We start from the raw sequence: 18960 nt of genomic DNA on the forward strand, positions 1-18960 counted from the left end.
GGTGGGTGATTTAAGTGTTACAGCCCAGACTTAGCCCCCAGTGACTATTTCCTGTTCCGGCAAATGAAATCTGCCCTATGTGGAAGACGCTTCCAGGATGACAAGGACATAAAGGCTGCCACAGAGGCGTGTTAAGAGGGCCAATCTGCGGATTTCTATAAAAGTGGTATTAAAAGCTTGAAGGACAAATAGAATAAGTGTATTGAGGTGAATGAAGATTATATTGAAATTTAAAAGTGCAAAAGATATTCTGCGACTTGGTCTTATATTGAAGTTGCAAAACTTATTGAACGCCCCTCGTATGTGTCAACCAGAATCATAATCATATGTACATAATATAAGGTTTGACACCTTAAAGCTACTGAACTACTACTACTACTACTACTACTACTACTACTACTACTACTGGGGGCACAGGAGGTACAGTTGTCTAGGCGTGGCAATTTGCTGTTCAGAGTTGCATCCCTTGGGAGTGAGTTCGAATCCCGCTTTGTCCTGATAATGTTTCTAGATACCTGTGCTCATGGGTTTCACCATTGTGGTATATGTCTGAGACCTGCATCTCTTCGGGTTTTCCTCCCACATTAAACTGAAAACACCTTAATATAACTGGAAAAATTTTCCCAGCACCGTTAAACCTCACTCACTTACAAGACTACGTACATCTACAACTACTATTACTGCAACCACTACTACTACCACTGCTACTAACTATTACTATTACATCCTTATACTTAGTTGTTGAATAAATATATTTGTCATCCAAAACTGGCTACCATAGGAGATATCGCTTGGGTGAGATCACTGTAGATATCGCTGCAATGAAATTGCATCACAATGCTTTGCAGACCATTGTGACGTCATTGGTTACCATGACGTCACAATCAAATGACATCACTAATGGCTCTGCTACTGAAGCTGTTAGCAGTACTTTTTACACTGAAGACACTGCTAATTACTGTCTACAAACTGAAAAAGTTGGAAGAATGATGTTGGATGATAAATATAATCTCACCCTCGTGTCTTTTGATATCAAATCTATCAACACTCGTTCATAAAAGAGGAAAAAATCCTTGGCAAGCCTCAGAGTTTTCCCACTTTTATCAACTCGTGTTGATATATTTGATATCAAAAGACACTCTGGTGAGATTCTCTATATCTTTGCTGAAGTATCGATATCATTTTCATAATTTTATAACATGTTCTTATAGCTATAGATCTTTGTCTGAAACACTGCCACACGACATTAAATTTTGCTCACTCACTCACCAATCAGACATGTTACATATATTGGCGATTCTCTGGTCATATGCATGAATTTACATCTCGTTTATTAGCAAACATACAATAGATCTGTGACTCAGTGCAGTGAACAGTTTTACATTAAATTCAATGCAGGCCTTTGGGACAAAAACCGGGACACTTTTTGAACTGCAATTATATGGACAGTACTACCTAACTGTACAGTCGATCTCACGCTCAGCTATCAGTAGATTATCAGTTCGGTACGAAAAGAACTGTCGCTGACTTTAGACACAGATCAAATGACAAACATTGTTATTATGCCCGAGAAATACTTACACGTGTTGCGTCGTCTGCAGATCAGCTACAGGTGAGGATCGGTGTCGGTACGATGGATATTGCACGTAATGTGACCGAGCACAGTTTGTGAACTCATTTGCTTACACGCGTGTCACTACCTTGAACTTGGGGTCACTTAGTAACCTTGACATTCGTTGCTTGTTAGACTGGTTCGGAGCACTACGTTACGCACGTACCGGCCCCAGTCCAACATAAACAAATGATAAGATAACGGGAAATTCATGTAAACAAATAGTTCGGGTATTTTATTTACAAACCGTAGGATGATCATTTGTGAAAATGGAGATGTCGTCGTAACAAAAATACAACTGCATTTGGGAAAACACTTTTACGACTATTAAATTAATAATTTAGTTGACGGATCTCTTTCCATTAGTGTCGGTGGATGAAATCAATATATAAAACATTTTAAAAAGATATATAAGAAGTTTGTCGGCCAGGTGAATGCATCTAACTAGAATGTAGACATTCTAGCAACATCATGCGATATGATATACCGGGCTTATCGCCTACACTATAATAAACACTACAAGGCACTTTGGGAAATACATATCAGTGTTCTCAGGTAACAGCAGCCTGGTTCCCTGTGTATGCTGCGCTGACGCTACTGTTTATTGCATATGATTAATACAGGTATTGTAGAATAAGACACGTGGCTTAGCTATAAAACAAGTTTAATCGATCTAGAATTCATCTTCCATATGTAGAAGACATATTTAATAATAGAGGTTTTGTTTGTTTGTTGTTTAATGCCACGCTCATCAATATACCATCTATACGACGGCGGTCTGTAAATAATCGAATCTGGACTAGAAAATCGAGTGATGGACATCGTGGGCATCGATCTACGCAATTCGGATACAGTGACATCCCAATTGCTATAGCGGGCCTGACCACTCGCTCCCGTTAGTCGCCTCTAACGACAAGCATGGATTATTGAAGATCAATTTTAACCATCACGGGTCTTCATAACAGAGAACAACTTTTGCAGAGGAAGTGTCCCCTAGCGACAGCCCCGGACGTCCACTGTTTCGAAGCAGCTGTAAAATCTCTTAATATTTGGGAAGGCTTGTCTCTGTTGCATTGTGTGCACTGATATGCATGCATGTATCTTGAATGGGGGAATAATTAAGCGTAATGAACTTGTTTTATCAATTTTAAATCTTTATTGAGGAGGTCAATAGACATTTTCGTTATGAGCATTGAACTATTTTAGGAATGTTCTCAAGGCATCCGTGTGTGTGTGTGGGGGGGGGGGGGGGTCCAATACTCCATGACATATTTTATGCTTCTGTGTGAATCTGAAACGCGTGACACTTTTGCGAATCATGCATTCAGTGCATTCAGTGCATTCAATCTTATCACAATCAGATCTGTGACACGGTAGCGAACACTGGGAAGTGATTAATGAGATTTAGGTCCATTCAAAGTGAGATGAACGTCATATATTTCAGTTACATCACGATATGTCACTGTATTTGGGTGGAAAGCCTAAAGATATGTTTGTGACCACGAGACACGTGTATGGTGCTGACAAACCAAGAAACATCAGTGTGAATCTGGGATTCGAACCCGCGATCATTGGTTTCCATCACGTCTTTGACACACAACTCTGGACAGCGGGGCCTTAGCGAATGTATTTCAATTGTGTTATACAATCCACAGTACAAATATATTATTCCATTCATTATGACCTGGGTTGAATAAATTGAAATATGCGAAAATGTGAAAGCTTTTGAGTCGTTTTTTTATATATTAAATATGAATAATAACCATGAGGATTAACTGTATTGCGATGTTTTCGTGATAACTGAAACAGATACATTTGTTTCCATGTCAATAGAGTTGTTTTGGGAGGACACTGTGATTGCGTGCGTGCGTGCTCGCGCGGTTGAGAGTGTGTGAGTGATTCGCCACTTTAAACAGTATTCAAGCAATACAACGTCAGGGAAAATGGGCTTCACACAATGGAACTCGAATAGAACCCAGGGCTTCGTCGTGACGAGAGAACGTTTTAACCATAAGCTATCCCGACAGCCCCGATGCCTCAAGAACACATCTTCCCAAGGCAAGATGTTGTTGTTGCATTAAGTGTTTAAGAGGTCGCCATCTGCCTAGGCAGTTTCGGCTGACCTGTCCCTCTTTGGGACTCCTGTGTGTGAGAAGGGTTCACATATCTATTGTGAGTTCGGTGTTCACATAATTTCTGTTTTTGCGTTGATATGATTTCTATTTTCTTATATTGATATGATTTCATTTTTATCCTTGGCTGCTCTGTTTATATACGTTCGAGCAGCTGTCCACCTCTCAGAAATAGAGTTAGTTTGGCCTTCGCTATTGCATCTCTTGGCTTTAGGAGATCTATGACAGATAGCGAATCTAACTGCAATTCTTGTTTTAACCTAGCCCGGGCTCCAAGGCAAGAGCGTCCACTAGCCTTTTTATAAGTCTTGTTTCCACCCTTGCCACATCAAGCCCACTTTCCTGCGCTAAATATGATTGGACTATCGCACACATCGCTAGCCCAATCAGGGAACGTTTCATAAAATCAGCAACCACGACTGGTACATATGCGTATGAAAGTGATTTACCGCTGCCTGTTTTTGTTGACACATATGTCTTTTTCATCTTTTAAAAACCCCAACGATTGCCTATGTCTTTGTGTCAGGGATGAAATTGTGAATGTTTTCGTTATCTGATCGACTAGGTCATCCCCTGTGGTAGTCGCCATAAGAATAGCGATCTGATTGCATGGATATCGCGTTTTCATAACAAGAGGCACAACTCTACCCGAGGGTAGGCCAGGGTCGAGCCAAGTGGCCTTAATGTGGCAAGGGTAGAAACTAGGCTTTGATGTAGTTTTTGACAACTATTAGTTGCTATAGATGAGTGATGAGTATCTTTTCACCTCGCTGTAGTATGCAGAGCTCCAGATAGCTTTTTGAGCAATTGACTTTTTACTCTTTTTCTCTTTTAAGTGGGTTTTTACATATTCATTGAGTAACCAATATTTTTCACTCATCTATTCATCACTTTGTTGTTCCCAAAAGAGTGAACATTTCAAAAGAATGAAATAATGTTTTAGATATATATAACTGTTCTAAACATAAGGGCTTGACTCAGAAAGTAAATTATCTCTTAATTGTGTTTCGGAAATTAGCTCCTTTGTTTGGCGAGAGATACCCGGACTCTAGTGACAGACATTTGCTGAACCCTATGTACCCTCTAGCAAATACAAATCATACGAACTCAAAGGCACACTCACTGAACCTGGCTTACAGTACATATATCTGATGTCAGCCCTATAGATGGAACTACTGGCACTTTTACTACGTCACTCTTGTCGTTTCCAAAACCAATCGCAATCGTTTCTTGTCTCTAAACCCCTGAATGCAACGTATACAAAGTGTTAATAGTAGTCTTACTGACGTTATGGTCCCAGTATAATATATCGAGACATTATACACTGCCGCGCTCGAGCCGGAATAGGTACCGTAGGTCGTGAGACCCGTTTCTTTGCCTGCCCATGTGGTGGTATGAGCATTGTGTTGACCTGAATGGCGCGATTCCCTGGGTCCCCGCGACGGTGACATATTTATATATATTGACTAAACAGACAAACACTGTCATTGCGACTATGCTGCCTGCAGCTGAATACATGCGGGTACAGATTAAGACCTTAATAACATAACAACGCAGGTGAGTGTTCTTGGTAGTCATTACTTTAATTCCTTGGTCGTTCAGGGTCGTTATGAGAGACCATAGGTGAGTGTCATTGTTACCATGTCGTCACAATCAATTGACTACCACTACTGTATCTGCCACTGAAGCTGGTTAGTCGTACATTTTACACTCAAAATACTGAAAAAGTTGGAAGAACGATTTGAAATGATAAATGGAATCTCACCCGAGTGAATATAGATATCAAACATGATCGACACAGGTCGAGATCAATTTCGAGATCAAAAGACTCCGAGTCTTGCCTCTAGTTTTAAACTTTTATCGACGCTCGTTGATATATTTTATATTATAGCTAAAATGGATAGAATTATCATTAAACCGCCCGCACATTATCAGAAATGAGCGGGCCACTGTAACTTGATAATGCCCTCATAATGCTTGACGACGGGCCATTATCAAGCCCGTTGTGAGGTGACGTCATAAGGTAGAGAAAGTGACGTCACGTATTATAGTGACGTCATCTGGTTTGTTCTATGACGTTTCCATTTTTGTAAAATGGGGTCAGTGACATTCGTGTTGATTGCAAAATTTTTAAAAACCGATGTTGTTGTTTCTTTTTATTTGATAACAAATTCCATCCATTTTAGCTATAATAACGATAACGCTATTTTTCAGGGCATTATCATATGCAGAAGCCCTCGGTCTTTTCAACTGCCCTCCTTCGTCGGGCAGTTAATGGAAAACCTCGGGCTTCTGCAAATGATAATGCCCTGAAAAATAGCGTTATCCTTATATCAAAAGAGCAGAGGTTGATGTCTATGAGCTCCAGAGTGGGTCTACAACCAACAGATTGGGGTTTATTCTCATTCACCCGTGAATCACCGGGGTAGAATAGGTCTTCAGCAACCCGTGCTGACCGTAAAAGGTGACTATGCTTGTGGTAAAAGGCGACTAACAGGATCGGGTGGTCAGGCTCGCTGACTTGGTTGATGCAAATGTCATCGTATCCCAATTGCGGGGATTGATGCTCATGATGTCAATCACTGGATTGTCTGGTCCAGATTCGATTGTTTACAGACCGCCGTCATTAGCTGGAATATTGCTGAGTGCGGCGTTAACCCTCTGGATGCCGAGTTTTTTTTCTTACGCACATTTTCGAAAGATCGGAAAAGTGAAGGTTGTGCGAGAATTGCGCTCACGCGGCACTGGATCTACCTCTGGCTATAAACTTATGCAGAGGTGGAGAATATTAAATTTCCTATTTGATGGTGTTAAGTTAACTGCAAATATTAAACCGGTTTTAAAGAAATACGCTTCTAAGTGTTGTCCGAGAATTTATTCTGCATTGAAAAACAGTAAATTTCTCCGCGTTTTATCGTACATCGATAAAAGTACTGTGCGACGATTTTTTTTATTTCGAAGCTTTACGGACACTGTCAGCGAACAAAAAACTGCCTAATATCTGAACGACATAACTATATATCAAATGGAGTTATATGCGTATGTGTAACGACATACATTCAATGCCAAAAATAGCATGCCGTAAATGACGAAAACTGATTTTTCTCTATGACGTCAAAAGGCGACCGAGAGGTTACACGCGTACAAAGAAAAGGGGGCATAACTCCGCTATGCTTAGCACTAGGTTATTGTAACTCAGGTCAATTGGTGAGAATTAGCTGTGGGTAAGGACAATCTATTTTCGTTGTGTTTCGTTCACGAGGAACCAAACTATTCCAACACAAATATCGATATTGAAACTGTATACGTTTTCTTATAAATAAAACCCACAAGAAATGATGAAATCGTACTTCATAAAAAAAAGGTAATAGAGAAATGGATGACCCTATCTAACCTATAACTTAGTCCTTATATTCCAACATTCTCCTGAGTGTGTAAGTGTAATTTGACTTATGGTGCACCATTATTAATGGAGCACTAGCTTTATCATCAAATGTAATGAAATACCCCAAAATAACACCATTCCTTTTGACGTCATGGCTGGTTTTAAGTCTTTGATAACGTCGGAGAAAGACGACACTGGTATTTTTGATTTATATATATCTCCCATAATTTTCGTTCATGGTTTGGAAAATCTCGATGTGTAAAACGGAATTTGACGCTTTTTCGACACAACATAAAATTACTGCTTTCACCAAGTAAATAATGTCTTGAATATGTAAACAATTAGATAGTTTATCGTGTATCCTAATTGGACAGGACACGCACCTGTTTGGCATCAATTTACGTTATGAAATTCACAAAAGAATATTTCAAAACAACCAAAACTATATTCTGTATTGGACATATATTTGTTCATTATCATGTTAGTATTTCTCTTCATCTCGTCTCAGAATGAAACAATAAAAGATACGAAGAAAGCCCTATCATATTGGTATAGAATTATCAGGATAATCGTATAAGGTTGAACCAACGGGGTACCTGGCATGGATTTTATGTTATACATTTTAAAGTTTCTGGAGAAATTAAGTAAACAGTTTAATATCCCGTGATCACAATATTGAAAAAAGAATGAACCCATTGTTTATATAATGCAAAACGAGAGGAATAATTCGTAAAATGTGTGTGACTAACGCGCACCTGGCGAATCGTTAGATATCACTGTTCTGTGTATCAATTTAAACGACATCAAAAACAGTTCCAAGACCAAGACAGTTCTTTCAGAAATGTGTGCATATATTTTACCGAATTTTTTTTGTAAAAGTAATATATTCAGTTTTAGTTATAAAATAAAATGAAACGGCTATTCATGGACATTGCTAATATGAACTTATAATATTGACTATTGCACATCCCAAGAAATGCGTACATGCTGAAGTTACATTTACACTTCTTGTAACACTTGTCCAAAGGAAAGAAATATCGTATGCGACACTAAAAACCTATCAATTGTTATATAAATAATGTTCAAACAAACAGGTTATTATCAAGGTTCCTTCATACATGTTGTGGCCGATATTTACGTATGATATCATTTTGAACATTGACAAATGTCCAAAGTGAAATTAGAATCTAATTGTGTGAAACAATGTATAAAAGATATGCAAAATCTGCATCATAACTGAAACTGTAAACATTATGGTACAATGATCGTGTGCACTCTCATTCAAAGACCTTCACCTCAAAGAAATTACCAAATATGTACAACAATGTTGACGTATGACATCACTACCTGTGACCGACTTTTACAAAATGGCGTGTTCACTGTCAACAGTACGCGGGATTTTACGAGGGGACTTTCGTTGATTCAGGGATCGTATTTACATAAATGTGACATGTAAGTAATCAGAAACATTCTGACAATTTATGTACTGTTATTTGTTGTTATAATTTTCATTGAAACAAACCGAAATAGTCAGAAATTCCGATAAATACCGTTGTCGTTGTGCGTGATTTTGCGTCAGTCATGGCGTCACACAGGACGGTAACTTTGCATTGATTTGATATTTTCAACAGAAGTTGTCAATGTATCTATTTTAAATTCCCTATTTCTTCCTACGATTCTCTTCCCATGACTATTCTGCAAATGTTGAGCCAATATTTTGAACGAATAGACGAATGGAAAGTTCAAAATAGGAGAAAATGCTACACTGTGTAAAGTCTGTTTTTTGCTTTGTTTACATTTCGAACAAGTGCAGTTTTTCGAGCACAGCGTTCGTTTTCACACCTAACATATTTTGCTTGATTTCATCCAGCCACTTTGTATTGGTGACAAAGACCATTGGTCATTTGATTCTAAAATGTATGAGTAATTCAAGGATGTGTGTATGGCAGCTAAGTTTGAAATATACGCGATGTTACAGGCGCCTCATAACCGGTGTACCTGAAACGTGATTTTGTAAACACTATCCAACATGGCGGAAAGTTCACTTTGGCGTTCGTGTTTGCGTATTTTCCAAAACATTCGAAACGATTCCCGGGTTATCGGAGACGTTTTGGAATGATCATTGGTGATTTCATAAATGACAGATACCCGTGATCACTGATATGCTATTTTGGAAATTCATTTCTCCGAGTAAATATCCTAAATTTAGATTTCAAAACATGCTGTAAATAACGCCGTGAGAGGTGATTTAGTAATGTGTAAAAAATGGCGACATTTACGATGTACCTAATTTTCAGAGGTCATTTTCAGTAATTTTGCTTGGCCTAAAATGCCAGTGGATGATATCACAGAACAGGTAATTTCCCACCTTATTCAAAACTGTGAAGTGTATTTGTGTGGGTGATGTATTTTGAATTTTATTCGACTTCAAAGCGAGGGTTGTAGAGGAAGGACATATATGTCCCTCTGGCATCCAGGGGGTTAAACAGAAAACAAACAAAACAAATCATTCTCATTCATGCCCTATGCACAGAGGTCGACCCCAATAACGGATATTTTGAAAAGGGTAGGTTTCTTGGCAGGATAAAACCAACGGATAAAAATGATAACGGTTTGTCTCATTTTAGGATAAAAATGCAAATATAATGGATCAGGTAAGTACTCGTTTCAGTGTTTACAAACACCTTTTGTAAGAGATGAGAATACCTTTGTTACGACAGAATTTAAGAATGATATTTTATGGTAAGGTGATATGACGCAACTGTTTAGCCCCTGGATACCAGAGGGACATATATGTCCCTCCTCTTCAACCCTCACTTTGTAGTCGAATAAAATTCAAAATAGATCAAGCACTCAGATATACTTCACAGTAGTGGATACTGTGGGTCATTCCCTGTTCTGTGATATAATCCACTATCATTTTAGGAAAAAGCAAAATTACTGAAAATGACATCTTACAATTAGGTACGTCGTACATGTCGCCACTTTTTACACATGACCAAATCACCATTCACGGCGTTATTTACTGCATGTTTTGAAATCTAAATTTCGGATATTTACTCGGAGAAATGAATTTCAAAAATAGCATATTAGTGATCACGGGTATCTGTCTTTTATCAAATCCCCAATGATCATTCCAAAACGTCGCCGACAACCCTAAAATCGTAAAGAATGTTTTGGAAAATACGTAAACACGAACGCCGAAGTGAACTTTCCGCCATTTTGGATAGTGTTTGTTTCGTTTGTTTAACGCCGCACTCAGCAGTATTCCAGCTATATGACGGCGGTCTGTAAATAATCGAGTCTGGATCAGACAATCCAGTGATGGACATCATGAGCATCGATCCACGCAATTGGGATACAATGACATGCATCAACCAAGTCAGCGACCCTGACCACCCGATCCCGTTAGTCGCCTCTTACGACAAGCATAGTCGCCTTCTATTGGATAGTGAGTGAGTATGCATAATCCAGCAATATCATGGCGGGGGACACCAGAAATAGGCTTTACACATTATACCCATGTCGGGAATCGAACCCGGGTCTTCGGCGTGACGAACGAACGCTTTAGCCACTAGGCTACCCAACCGTCCCCATATTGGACAGTGTTTACAAAATCACGTTTCACGTGTACCGGTTATGAACCGCCTGTAACATCACGTATATTTCAGACTCAGCTGCGATACATACATCCTCGGATTCCTCATACCTTTTAGAATCAAATGACAAAGGGCCTTTGTCACAAAAACAAAGTGTCGAGATGAAATCAAGCAAAATGAATTAGGTGTGAACACGCACGCTGTGCTCGGAAAACTGCACTTGTTTGAAATGTAAGCAAAACAAACTTCAGATATTACATGTTACACTGTGTAGCACTTTCTCCTATTTTGAGCTACCCATTCGTCTATTCGTTGCATACATTGACTCAACATTTTCAGGATTTGCATGTGTAGAGAATCGTAGGAAGAATTTGGGAATTAAAAACAGATACATTGCAATGATTTGATATTTTCAATCTGAGTTACAACAAGGGCAAAAGTGAGCGTGGCTCACTAATACCCCCGACCCGACGCTATGTGTGAAACCGCCAGAGCTCGTAGTTCTCCATGTTGCTCTTGACTTCCAGTTAACACATAGGAGAGGGGTCTGAAAAACAGTTCCCATCTCCAGATACAGCATGAGTTTGTGGAGGTGGCGGTAGAACCAGTCCATCACGCTCAACTTGCACTGTCTGAGATGCCTAATGGAAATCACTCTGTTTCATTAGAAAATGGATAGGATTTGGGTTTGAAAAATTCATACAAAAATGGAAAATTAATCAAAACAATTTTTTTCTTTTAACTCAGCACCCTTCCATATAACACTGATTATATGTACTAAGTTTGAGATGAATCCACTGACTAGTTTAAAAGAAATCGCGCGGACAAAGTTTTCGGACGGACGGACGGAACCTTAGTATAACTATATACCCCCGACTTAAAAGGTCGGGATACAATAAACTGGTGCTAAGCAGAGCGGAGTTATGCCCCCTTTTCTTTGTACGTCATCGAGGAAAATCCGTTTTTGTCATTTACGGCAGGCTATTTTTTGCATTGAATGTACAACGTTATACATTACCATATAACCCCATTTGATATATATTTATGTCGTTCAGATATGAGGCAGTATTTGTTTGCTCACAGTTTCCGTAAGAGCTGCTAAATAAAAAAATCGTCGCACGGTACTTTTATTGGTGTATGACAAAAAGCGGAGAAATTTGCTGTTTTTCAACGCAGAATAAATTAGCAGTGTCTTTTTATCAAACCGGTTAAATATTTGCCGTTAAATTTACACCAAATTATCAGATAGGAAATTTAATATTCTACATCTCAGCGTAATTTTATAGCCGGAGGTAAATTCTCGCACAACCTTCACTTTTCCGACCTTAGGAAAATGAGCTTGAGAAAAAAACAACTTCGGCAACTAGCGGGTAAAGGAAGTAAATAGTCTGTATAAGGAATAATCACTGTAATTAGCGGGTTTTACCGTATCATGTATAGGGTAATATAATATAATGTATACTTCCTTGTTTTAGCTGTCTCAGTGAGACGACACAACCGGTATGGGATAATAATACACTTACACTTCTCTGACACTGGTCCGCATCCCGTGTGACACGCACAAGAGGAATACAACGTGCTTATGAGTCACTGACTTTTTCAAAGGGCCACACATATAAGCCCATCAGAATAACTTAGGATGTCATTTGTTATATCCATGTTTTTCATCCTCCGGCCAGTGTTATTTTCTTATTTCGATTTCAACCCCCGAAAAAAAGACATACCATAACTAAACTTTTGGAAGTATATAAATCAGCTTGAATTTTGTTTTCTCGGAATTGAGAGTTATCTCCCTTTGTAATGACGTCAGACTCAGAGTGTTCACGGTGAAACCTCGTTAATACGAACCCGTTTGTCTGGTCTGGTCTTTCAGGCATTTACTATTAGGAACTTCTATCTAATAACTTCTACCGCGCAACCAAACTACTGAAAATGAGCAATACGTGAAACATAAAATTAAAACCAAATGTTTCCACGACATAATATATTCTGAGAAAACAGGAAAACCAGGACGGGCCCAGGACATTGTGTTTCCCTGGATTTACCAACGTTGTACATTACATGGCCAGATGAAATCACTGCTGTTAGCGAAATGATGTGGATATCACTTAAACGTGAGCGCATAAAGTAAAGGTAGGCGTTGTTTTGAGAAATATTACAAAGAAGTGAGTGAGTGAGTTGGGTTTAACGCCGCTTTTAACATTATTCCAGTTATATCACGGCGTGTCAGCTTAATGTGGGAGGAAAGCCCGAAGTGATGCAGATCTCAGACGTTTACCACATAGGATGCTGTAGACGTATGTTTTTAAGAGTAAAAACACATTCTAATTATAAGTGAAAAACACAACAAAAAATATATCTTGAAATGTTTTTGAGGTTTTTTTAAAAATATCTTTAAGTTTGTTTTTTGTTGAAGAATTTTCCTGAGCATTTTTTAATCATCACTGTTCAACCCCGCCAACCCCGCAAAAACTGTAAAAAAAATTAAAAAAATTAATTGTCTTGTGACATTTGAGAACTGACAGACTAGATTGCAAAAACAGACCATATCGTGCTTTTTTATTTTGAAGTTAATTTAGCTAAACACAATTATAATGCTTATGTTGAAAGAAACATATTTTCCAATATTTAACAGCCTGAGTGTATTATTATATTCAGTTCACAAAGGCCTGTGGTCTATACACATTGAAAACAAAAACAAACTTAAATGGAGAATTATTTTGAAGTTCTTCCCATATCCTTATCTTTTTGAGTATTTGCTGTTGACAGTGCAATGTTGTTTATATTTTATATCAGTGAGTGAGTGAGTGAGTGAGTTGGGGTTAACGCCGCTTTTTACAGTATTCCAGTTATATCACGGCGTGTCAGCTTAATGTGGGAGGAAAGCCCGAAGTGATGCAGTTCTCAGACATTTACCACTTCGGTGAAACCCACGAGCACGGGTATAGTGCTGACAAACCTAGAAACATAATCAGGGCGAACCGGGATTCAAACCCAGAATCATAGGTTTCTGGCGTGTTCATGGCACGCAACTCTGTACAGATTCCCCCTGATTGTGTCTTTTGGGTTGTCAGCATTGTACCTGTGCTGGTGTGTTTCATCAAAGTCGTATTTGACGTGTATCTCTTCGTGATGTCCTCCCCACAAGTCGGCATATAACTTAAATCCACGTACTGTTCAGGGTGGCGTTAACCAAGGTGAGGTGAAATGGGGTTTAACGTCGCGTCCAAGATTATTGCATTCATAAAGCGACGTGCAAGCACGTGTGTGTGTGTGTGTGTGTGGTTGCTTGTACTAGACCGGACTGATGCCGATTAATAGTGCTAGCTCACTGAGATACCATACCGCAGTTTAATATGAATATCCCACTCAGACACAGTATACTGACTCCGAGCCGAGCCTTGTTTTAGTCCCTTAATGCCGAGCGCCAGACAGGGTAACAACAAGTACCATATTTTAACGTCTTTTGGTATGATGCGGCCGGGGATCGAACCCCGGACCTTCCGCTCTCCGGGTGGACGCTCTACCACTAGACCACGGAGGAGGTCGTGGCGTTAACCCACACACTGAACTGGTATGCAATGGAAGAAAAACATGCATTAGTTGTCCGGTATACATGTATGTACATTTCTGATAGTTCATACCAATTTAAGAAAGATTTTCATTCATTTAAACACTTCAAACAACTTTCGTAATGATTTCCGAAATGTCTTCCAACTTTAAGCAGATGTCGTTGGCCAAATAGTTACACATTTGAAGTACAATTTCAGTTTAATAACTTAATTTCGCATCAGTTCAACGCATTGTTAGTCTGTGTGGTTAACAGGGAAGTAGAATAATGAGGTTGATGCTCTCGTTACGCAAATCGACCCGGGACTGAATCGACAAGGCCGATCAAAACTCATTAGAACAGAATCTGCACCAAAATACCATCATTGCATTGGAACAATTGACACTTCTTCATCGGACCGAGCTGTCGTCTGCAAGTCAATTTGCACAACGCGAGCATCAAGCTAATTCAGTGGCTCTGTCATCTTTGTGACGTCATGCATGTCCATAAACATGACACTTCCGTCCATGGAAGGTGCCGTACGCTACATTTTTATTCTATTCAAGGTTTAGTTCGTCTCTAATAGTAGATTTATTTTCCACATTGAATAGTAGTACATTTGAGAGCATTATAAAATTCCTTTGTGAAAGTTATTTCTGGTTTGTTTCAGCGTAAAGAGGAAACAACAGCTGCAACACTCAAAATGCTTATCAGAATGCAAAACCTTATTCTTATGTTCTTCTCTGCAATGTCTGCGCAGATGACACGCCAACGTCCAGACGCCATGACAGTTTGTGACGTCACTTCCGTAAACTCATCTTTCTTGGTCGACTGCAGTTCAAGGAATCTGTCCGAGGTTCCCGTTAACTTTCCCACGAATACGTCTTTCATCAACCTTCGCAAAAACAAATTCTCAACAATCTTGAACAACTCTTTTCAAGAACTTTCCTCAGTGAGGGTTTTGAACCTTTCAGACAATCACATCTCTCTACTGGAGGCCAATGCTTTCACAGGCCTACCAAACCTGGAAGAACTGTATCTACAGTTGAACGCCCTAAAACTTAACTACTCATCATATCCACCAGGAATATTCAACCCTCTCAAGAAGTTACAAACTCTCCGAATGGAATACAATGATCTGAGTGAAAATGGAAGTTATCCTGATATGATATTCAAGCCTCTGGTAACGTTAAAGGAACTGTCAATTGATACCATGAAAAATCCTGTATTTGATGGTGGCTTTACCTCTCTTCGTGTGCTAGAATCTCTTCAGTTCAGCGGAACGTTGAACGGCCCAACGTGCCTCTTACAGGTCATTCGAAACAACACGTTCAGCGTATTCCCAGGCTTGAAGAGGCTGAATCTGAGATGGTGCGCACTGAGAGATGTCCACAAGGATGCTTTCAAGTATTTGGAATTTCTGGAAATGTTATACTTGTCTCATAATGGCGATTTTGGTGTCGTAAACGCCGTGGAAAGTTTACAAAGCTTGACAAACAAAAATATGACGTTTATAGATATTTCGAATGTTCTGAAGTCCTATACGCGTCCGTGGAATGATAAGCTTAATGATAGCATACTGACGTGGCATAAACTGCAAGCACTTGGGAACATATGCGTTAAGGAGTTAAAGCTATCGAATAACGATATTTTGGTGATCGATATAGGCGACTTAGCATTGTCAACATTTTCGACATGTGTTGAAAAAATCGATGTCAGCGGGAACCGGGTTGCCGAAATTCCAAATCTGAGGATGATCAGAAAGTTTCGAAAATTGGTAAATCTTGATATTTCAAATCAGAAATTGCAGGGGGTGACAGGTAAATCATATGGTGTCAACGTACGACCTGGAACTCATAAAATTGAGTCACCATTTCCTTTCCTGTATATTACTCTTCCGTATAAACTGAAAGCATTAAACTCAAGCCATTTCCCATGGAAGTTGGTCACACTGTTCTACCATGTCCACTTCACCAATGCCAGGTACCTTAAAGAACTGAATATATCTAGGATTGGTATAAAGTTTTTCCCCACCGTGACCGTAACCGGTTTGCCTGCTCTGGAGGTTCTAGATGTATCCGATAATACTTTCATAGGTTTTAAGTTCATGGGAACAGTTTTTGAACCTTTACGACATTTAGAAAAGGTTTACATGGACGCTGTGCTTTTGGATGGGGAGGCAGATGTCCCCCGTCAGTTTGACTGGATAACATCGGTCTTTAAACATTTGACAGAGTTTTCTTTTGCCAGGAACAGGATAGCATCTCTTAATCGCACAATTTTCAAAAGCTTTGATAATTTAACAAAATTGCGCTTGTCACAAAATGAGTTCAAGGACTTCCCCTTTGACATAAGAACCACAACAAATCTTCAGGAAATAGATTTGCAATATAATGCAATCAGTCAAATAGACCCCCAAACATGCAATCATTTAGATTTGCACCTGTCGAGTGTAGGGCGATTGATTCTGAAACTAAATGGGAACATGATGTCATGCGGATGCAGAACACTTGAATTTGTACAATGGCTCTCCGAGACACATGTGACTTTAGACAGGGGAGGTAATTACACATGCATCGGTGAAGATGGCGCCATATTGTCAACAAAGGACATCAACCTGAAACAATTCTGGCGGAGATGTGTAGGGAGGTTCTGGTTATACCTGACTCTGAGTACTTATCTTATTTTTGTAGTAAGCGTGTTAGTCTTCCTTTTAGTGAAACGTAACAAAACAAGAATTATGTATTGGTTTTTCCGGCGGTTTGGTTTGAACGTGCGTATGCCGACCCGTGGCGACTTCGTGTACGACGTGAATGTCATGCACGCCGACGTCGAATACAGATGGGCCTGGTACACTTTACGACAACGACTGGAGATTGAGAAAGGTTTTCGACTTCTGCTCCCTGACCGCGATATAATCCCAGGGGTGGATAAAGCGGACGCGATAATACAGAGCGTCCATAACTCATGGAAGACAATTCTGTACTTGACACCAGCGTTTCTTCAAGAAGACCTGGCCTACTTCAGTCTCTGCGCAGCAGCCTTTTCTGTCTCTGACGTCATGGCTGGCAGGTTGTTGTTACTGGTGCCGCTGACCGACGACGGTGACTATCCCTGCATACCACAAGTGCTACTTAACTCCGTCAGGGAGTGTAATATTGTGTGGCTGCAAGATTCTGACCTGGAAGAAAAATCCTTCTGGAACAAAATAGAAACACTACTGCTTGAAAACTGAAGTCATGATATTATAACATATTTGTTTTGCTGGACGTTCAATTCTGTTGTTCAGTGCCGCGATTTGGTTGGTTGGTTGGTTTGTTGTTTAACGCCGCACTCAGCAATATTACGGCTATATGACGGCGGTCTGTAAATAATCGAGTCTGGACCAAACAATCCAGTGATTAATATCATCCTCATGATGTCAATCACTGGATTGTCTGGTCCAGACTCTATTATTTTACAGAGTGCGGCGTTAAGTGATGTTTAGTACATAGTGCTGGGTTACAGATAATTGTGCGTTGTTGTTGTTGTTTTTGTTTTTATAAAATACATGGAGGTTATTTAGTGTTTCTGGTCTAATAGCATGTATATCTCACTGAGTCACCTGACAACATAGATATTTTCATGGGTGAAGCTGTTACGTTTATCACGTCACGAGACTCGTGTACTACTTAGTGTATATTTTCGGAGGGACTGACCATTTGATAGTTTTGCAGATGTAGCCGACACACACAAATCCCCCCATTCCCCCGCCCCAACCCACACCCAGAATATCAAATGGTCGGCCATCATTGTGTCACCGATGTAGACTCGAGTGATTTACTGAATTACTTTTTCGGATAAATACGGTATTTCATTACTAACTATAAATCATGGATATAGGCTTATGTGAACAAAATGAATTCCGAAAGTTACCATGCGAGTGTTGGATTGACTTATATTGTGTTAGGTAGGCGAAACAGGTTACATCGGTGGCAGCGCTTTATTATGGCCTTGATGGTATGGCGTCCTTCTCTGAGCTTGTGGGGGGCATGGGTGGCCCAGTCGTCTAAGGCGCCACAATTCAATGTGCAGAGTTGCGTCCCTTGGGCACGCCAGAAACCTATGATCGTGGGTTCGAATCCCGGTTCGCCCCGATTATGTTTCTAGGTTTGTCAGCACCATACCCGTGCTCGTGGGTTTCACCGAAGTGGTAAACGTCTGGGGCCTGCATCACTTCGGGCTTTCCTCCCACATTAAGCTGACACGATGCGATATCACTGGAATACTGTTAAAAGCGGCGTTAAACCCAACTCACTCACTCACTCCTTCTCTGTGCTTGTGGTGATCAGTAGTGCATAATATTTGTTGACACCCTTTTCTCTCACGTAGAAGTGCTAAGATAGCTAAACAAATGATGTGATGAAATAAAAATGTTTTTATTTTAATTTTGTTTGTCCCTGCTAACAGTAAACTGGGTTGATCAACATGCCTACTTTGTACTTTGTCGCTCATCCCTGACTATACCTGGGTTGTCTAATTGCTACCGTTTACCTGTTTTTAAGATTTCCTCGAAGCAAGTTGGTTTCCTCGGTGTGCAGTGGACGCGTCCCACCACAGTGATCATTCGTCGCCACTCGCCCCTTTCCGTAACCTGCAAGAAGCTTGTCCCGGAATAACACGAGTTGGTCACGAATGCACAG

At 39.8% G+C, this 18960-nt stretch overlaps 2 protein-coding genes across 2 annotated transcripts in view; one reads left to right on the forward strand and one right to left on the reverse strand.

Moving 5' to 3' along the window:
• The window catches only part of LOC124126943 (oxygen-dependent coproporphyrinogen-III oxidase-like), a 30093-nt gene extending 28375 nt beyond the window's left edge, over positions 1-1718 (reverse strand). Inside the window, exon 1 of the mRNA XM_046490465.2 lies at positions 1582-1718. The gene's annotated coding sequence lies outside the window, so the exon portion shown is untranslated. The remainder of the gene's footprint in view (positions 1-1581) is intronic.
• Positions 1719-12786: 11068 nt separating this feature from the next.
• Positions 12787-17658, forward strand: LOC124126946 (toll-like receptor 4). The gene is made up of 2 exons (XM_048383568.1): positions 12787-12861; positions 14949-17658. The coding sequence occupies exon 2, from the start codon at positions 14982-14984 to the stop codon at positions 17511-17513; it is 2532 nt and encodes an 843-aa protein (XP_048239525.1). The 5' UTR covers positions 12787-12861; positions 14949-14981; the 3' UTR covers positions 17514-17658.
• The last annotated feature ends 1302 nt before the right edge of the window (positions 17659-18960 follow it).

This window comes from Haliotis rufescens, unplaced genomic scaffold (assembly GCF_023055435.1).
Source record: "Haliotis rufescens isolate VD_foot unplaced genomic scaffold, xgHalRufe1.0.p SCAF_5, whole genome shotgun sequence".
In the NCBI taxonomy this organism is placed as follows: domain Eukaryota; kingdom Metazoa; phylum Mollusca; class Gastropoda; order Lepetellida; family Haliotidae; genus Haliotis; species Haliotis rufescens.

Coding starts and splice junctions, on each gene's coding strand:
- LOC124126946 (XM_048383568.1), top strand. CDS start 14,982: ATGCTTATCAGAATGCAAAACCTTATTCTTATGTTCTTCTCTGCAATG.